This window comes from Charadrius vociferus, unplaced genomic scaffold (genome assembly GCF_000708025.1).
Source record: "Charadrius vociferus isolate BGI_N301 unplaced genomic scaffold, ASM70802v2 scaffold82, whole genome shotgun sequence".
Taxonomy (NCBI): Eukaryota; Metazoa; Chordata; class Aves; order Charadriiformes; family Charadriidae; genus Charadrius; species Charadrius vociferus.
Window position 1 is genome coordinate 1,970,761 of NW_009647401.1, and position 6,000 is coordinate 1,976,760.

The window sequence follows — 6,000 nt, forward strand, 5'->3', positions numbered from 1 at the left end:
TAGCATGTGCCATTAGGTCTGAAATTTCCCATGATTTATCCTTCTCCACAGCACAACATTAAGTTAGATCTCTCCCTTGAATCAAAAGTAAAACACTCAATTGTCACATGTTCCCCTTTTCCTTTTCCTGTTTATGTCCTTTTGCCTCTTCTTTTCTTTTTTTTTTTTTTCCCTGTTTTTAAAATAGGACTTTCTGAAGCTACTGAAGACTAAAAATTGACATTTTAAAATTGAGTATAATCCTTCATGACTACAGTGGTTCTGGGTGAATCTGGTAAAGTTAGAGCCCCAAAAGCCACATACTCAAGGTTTAATCTTTTAACATACTGGTAAATAGTGCTCCTTCTGAGACAAAGCTGTACTGGAATACATATTCCCCTTACTACAGCCAAGCCCAGAACATTGTATTGGATTCCAGAGAGGTGTAAGAGACAAGGGCTCCAAACACTACAAAGGGCATCCATAGAGAAAATGTCAACACATGCATTAAGGAACTTTGCACCTAGCTGAAGGATTATAGAGCCTGAGAAGAAGAGATGGCGAGAAAACAATCCTTATCCTTGCACTTCAGTTTCTGCACTGCTCAGCTTTTCTGGACACCCCTTCTCTTCTCTGACTGAGCAGAAAAAAGTGGGCTGACTCACGTCCCTAGGAGATGCCTGGCTTCTACAGGTTAGAAAACTCAGCACTTTCCAAAGTGAAAACAGCAGTAGTTTAATTTTACCTATACCTTCATTACCGCAACTTATTCTACTTGGATAACTTCTTCACGAGCAGTAGACTGCTTTCTAACCTACAGTTTCAACAGCAATCAGGCAGGGTCAGCAATGTTAAAAAACTGAACGGCAGATGATTGCACACAGTTATTTCCCTCCTGCTTTTGCTTCAACCTCTTGCTGCTCCACTTCCTGCAGACCCACCGGAGGAATTCAGTGCTCATTTTTTGAACTGTGTTACATTCTTAGACTTAATTTAAAATGTTGATATTTCAAATGCAAAAGAGCTTAAGTATTTAGATACACCATAGATCCTCAGAATCTGAAGACTGATCATCAGATGATACTGCCCACTTTAAGTCTGGATCTCAATTACCAAACATCAAACTTTTAAACAGTGGTCCAAGAAGTGTAGAATTCTAAGCAGAGGAAGAAAAAAAATAATAATCAGAGTTTCTTCTGTATCTCTTTTGACTATCTCTGAAACATTACTTTATTCTCCTAGATTTTACTGAGCAGCCACAATTTCACATACAGATGTGAAAAAAGAACTTCCTCCAGAGGAGTCCACATGCTGCACTCAGGAAAGGGGTCTGTAGCAGAACTGAACAGAAATCAGGTGCCAAAGTCAGAGAGCACTGTATCATTTAACTCTGAAAACTGCCTAAGGATTACAGACAGGTAGGTTATTTGGGAGAAGCAAGAAGCAGCTATCTTTGTCATTTAGATTCATTCAAAATACATTTCCTCAAATTGCTTTCTTCCTATACAAAGTCTGAGAATAACACATGTTTTAGAAAGTGGTACTTCCAATATAATTAAAATACCTCCACCATTCTAACAAACCACCTAGACTCTGAAAAACACAAACTGAAAAGTAACTAATTTCCGCCATCCTAGGGAGATATTGTTTTGTATTTGTTAATGCCAGACCATCAGTATCATGAATTCCGAGGCTTCAGGGCTTAAATTTAGTCTTCCATATGCAAACATGAAGCATCAAACAGTCCATTAAGTAAAGTGCGGATCTTGCTTAACCTATTTTGTAAGATACAGGGCATGGTAACAGCTGCTCATATCAGTGCCTCCAAAGCAGGGGGAACGCAGCTAGTTCACAGTTAAGAAGTAAAATTACATACACTAACCACCATTAATAATGCACAACAATATATAAAAAGCAGGGGAAGGAATGGTGCAGAGGTTAGGTTACTTCTGTGTGGCAACATTTCCCACTCCTTCTCCACACATACCTCACTTCACAAAACCTTTTAGATACAAATAAAATAGCCATGACCTTTTTTCCTCCTCTGCATGATTAATTACTTAACGTACTATTAATTGGAAAATGTAGCTGAAATTCAAATGCTTTCATTTTCTCAGCATATCATGCTGTCTGGGAAGTGCCGATTAAGCTGTTCATCAAAGGTGAGCAGGCAAGGTCATGTAGGCTGTACCTCTTCAGTTATTCATTACCTGTCCTAAATAGTAATTAACAACGGCAATATTTCCATAAATCAAAGCTTTTCTGATTACAGAAAATTCAGATGATGAGCAGTTGGGGGGAGAGGAGGGAAGGAATCAGTGTATGGGTTTTTGCACATATCCTTTTTTTCACCATTTGTTCTAATGCATACCTGAATAATTCAATCAATACATTAGCTGTCATTTAAGATGTAGAATTTCACTGTGAGTCAACAGGAATTCCACACAGAATAAGGAAGAGGTTATGGCTTCCTTTCTCCTTTCCCCCCTAACTTTAAAGGGGGGGTTGATCTAAGAAGGTTTCTCAATTACCAAGATTGTTATATTTATTATTTGTGTTTCTTGTTATTACTTCCATTATCAAGGTAAAGAGAAGATCACAAAGTATGCCCTTGAGGCCATATGCAGTGAGGCCCTGAGTCAACAGAGAAACTTATCCCTTCAATATCTGGAGAGGGTTCTCACCTTGAGGCATCTCGGGCGGCAAATAGTGAGGCTCTTGAGCACTGACATGTACCCAGTCGAAGTCATCATACAAGTCTTGGTGGTAGTCACAGGGTCCAGGACCATCATCGAACGTACATCCCCCTAGGGAAGAAACTTGTTATTAGTTTATTTAAAAGCAGAGATTTTCCAAGAGTCAAGCAGAGATGTTCCTCCAGGGCACACAACAGCTATGGAGCTCACGCAGCGTGTGGCACCGTTCACAGCCTTGCCCGTGCAAAGCTAAAACCCACAAGCAGATCATCCATCAGCATTCCCCTCTCTTTTCCGCACGTCTCTGCTTCACACAACCAACTTCCCAAGAGCACCTTCTGTCAGAGCAGGAGATCACAGGTTGAGTCACTGAGCCCAAGTGAAACCCGGCACAGCGTCTGCATGACAAAAAGCAACAGGCTATCTAAACCAAAGAGGAAACAGAAAATAATGGACTAGGCTCAAAAAGTAAAGGCGTAAATCAATAACTTCAACTCACTGAAAGCATAAATAGTCCAAACACCGACAACGAGGATAAATGGTGTGCCCAAAACAAAAGCAGTGGGACAAAATTATTAAAATTACTTAGAAATTAAATAATTGCTGCAGAATGAACTGGATAATCTTGCTTTATTAAATCAATCTAGCATAACAGAACACAAATTAGAGGTGCTTTTTCAGGGTCACACAAACAACGGTTATGAAAACCTTACAACAAAAGTTGTGAGGAGAAGCAACAGGAAGAAAGAATGGGAGGAATGTGAAAGATGGGGGGGAAAAATAATCCCATGTAGCACAGTAATGTCTGCTCTGTGGCATTCAGTAAATTTTTTATTACATTCTTCACTCAAGGCAATTTAATAGGTTGGGAAAAACAGAGAGGAAGAAAACACAATGATTATGGGAAGAGATCAAGGTTTGAAACAGAAGAAACAAAGGAATCAAAAGAGCCTGGTTGGAGAAAAAGTAGAGCATAAAGACATACAACTTTGCAGCATCTGTTATATCCATTCATGATACACAGTCCTTGAGTTTGCTTCTCCTGCTCAAAAATAAAAGGCAAGAAGACCAGGAGACAGCAAAAGAGAAAACACAGTCCATTCACCTTTATTGAGGCAGTATTTTTTAATCCAGAAAAGAAGTTATATAAGAACTCAAGAATTAGATTATGAACAACTCCTAGAAATCAGAGGAGATATTTCTTGCATCCTCTCCTCCCTGTCCTCAGTAGTTAGGGCATAATCAATCCAATTAACAACTGTGATTACAACAAAAATTCCTCTTGTTAAGACAACACCTCTAGATGACTTCATTGTCTGACATTTTGAATACAAAATATGGGACAAGTACTGCAGGTCCCAAGAACAAACAAACAAACAAAAAGATCTTTACTATGGTAAATTCTAGTGTCACTGTACGATGAGTCACCACCACCCCATCAACAGAGAACACCCTCCCATGCCTGCCAGGCTGTCACCAGCCCACACTACACCCCAGAGGAGAACGGGCTGGAGGTAGGAAAGGGGGAGAATGAGGACCATGAAGAACTACAGTCTGTGCTCATTTCTGCTCTCTGTACAAGACGCACATGGCCTGGAACCAGGACTGGACAGAGAATAGGAAAGGAGGACTGGGCATGTATGTCACCAAATTTGGGATTAAAATATTTTTACGTACCTAAAATGGAGTATTCAAATGTCACATAACAGGAAGAAAGTCTGCAAAAACAGTGTTTATATTTGAGGAAGGGGAAGTCTCTTTTACTAAATTTCATCAGAAAATCTAGACTGTGTCCCAAACTGAGATTATATTTCATCTTCAGTAAGAGACAACTCAAATAATTCCCACATTTCTGCAGAGCTATTTGTCGTTTTGAATAAGTGACAACACAGCCTAAGTTTTAGCTAGTTGTACTTCACCGAGGATCGCTTGTTAACCAGTGCTTTGGCTGGCGAGGTCAACACCAGGAGAGAAAAACCCCTACACTGTAGTGAAATTCCTGCTAAATCCTTGTACCATAAAACCTTAAAATTTCATATTCAGCTCCATGTTAGCAAAACCTTCTCAAATGTTACACTGTGACAACAGAAGCACAACAACAAAACATCAATGTTTCATACTCAAGACTAAGTTGGTTACTACATCAGTGTCACTGTGAAAGACTGCAGGTGCAAGAAGAGAAGTATTTCTGCGTCAAAGAAACATCTATGCCTTTAAAAGTCCAGTTCAAATGCCCTATTACCACCGAGAGACTTTTCTAATTAACATCTATCATGATAAAGCCAGAAAGGTTTAGAACATAAATCTTGGTCTTTGATTTAACTTACAATGCACTGGTATGATCACTCTACAGCAAAAATGTACATTTCCTTCGACATTTAATTGATAAATGAATAGCAGTTTCCCTTAAAGGGAAGTTATCACTGTCTGCTGTCCCAGCACCATAATGACATATGGCTTTGAAGCACATGCCTACGGGGCACCCATTACCCTTTTTAATGGCTTAAGTGCCCTCAGTATATAAATTTAAACTACCATTGAATCTTGTAGACTCATTTGGAAGATGAATGTCCTTAATTGCTCGTCTTTGTGCCCACTATTAATTTTAGTTATCAGGGTTCTGATTAGCAATAACAACGCGTCTGTTAATACACAGCAAGCAATCCAAACCTCTTTGTGCATAGCACATCACTGCTACACCCACAGAGCAAGCAAATTCCCATTTATCGCATGCACATGAACAAAGTTTATCAGGATGGATTGTCAACCCATGACAAAATTCACCCTGTAACAACTGCCTAAACCAATGGTTTCCTCTCATGGAGCACACCTCCTCCTCTTACCAACTGATCACGACATTTCAAGACAAGTAAAGTAAAATCCAATGCTGTAGTGATTTATCCAGTACAACACAATGAGACAGGCTAAGCATTTTAACCCCCCCTGCAGACTACTCCTTCCGACTTAAAGCATGAGCAAATTTGGATCTCACCTTCTCTGTTTTAACAGTCAACTGCCTGTGTGCTGTTTTGGTAACTCTGGGTACTCAGAGACAAACCTAGTGTAACCCGCTGTGTGGGAAATACAAGAAGAGACAATGGGTGGGTGAAACCTGCAGTTTCCAGTCATTTGTTCAAAACTATATACGATTTAAATCAATCTTTAACCACTCAAACATAAAACCACATCTGACAGAAGTACACCATCGGTCAGGACTTGTTAGTCCCCTAACTCAGCTACTGGGCCACTCTCCACAATAATGTAACAACATTGTCCAGGGAAGAAGGTAGATGGGCTTGATGAATGTTTAGTACCTTCCAGTGAG

The 6,000-nt window shown here is 39.7% G+C and overlaps 1 protein-coding gene across 1 annotated transcript in view; it reads right to left on the minus strand.

Moving 5' to 3' along the window:
* The window catches only part of PTPRK (protein tyrosine phosphatase, receptor type, K), a 309,673-nt gene extending 306,902 nt beyond the window's left edge, over window positions 1–2,771 (minus strand). Inside the window, exon 1 of the mRNA XM_009880190.1 lies at window positions 2,664–2,771. Within this exon, the coding sequence (XP_009878492.1) occupies window positions 2,664–2,771 (108 nt within the window). The remainder of the gene's footprint in view (window positions 1–2,663) is intronic.
* Between the last annotated feature and the right edge of the window lie 3,229 nt (window positions 2,772–6,000).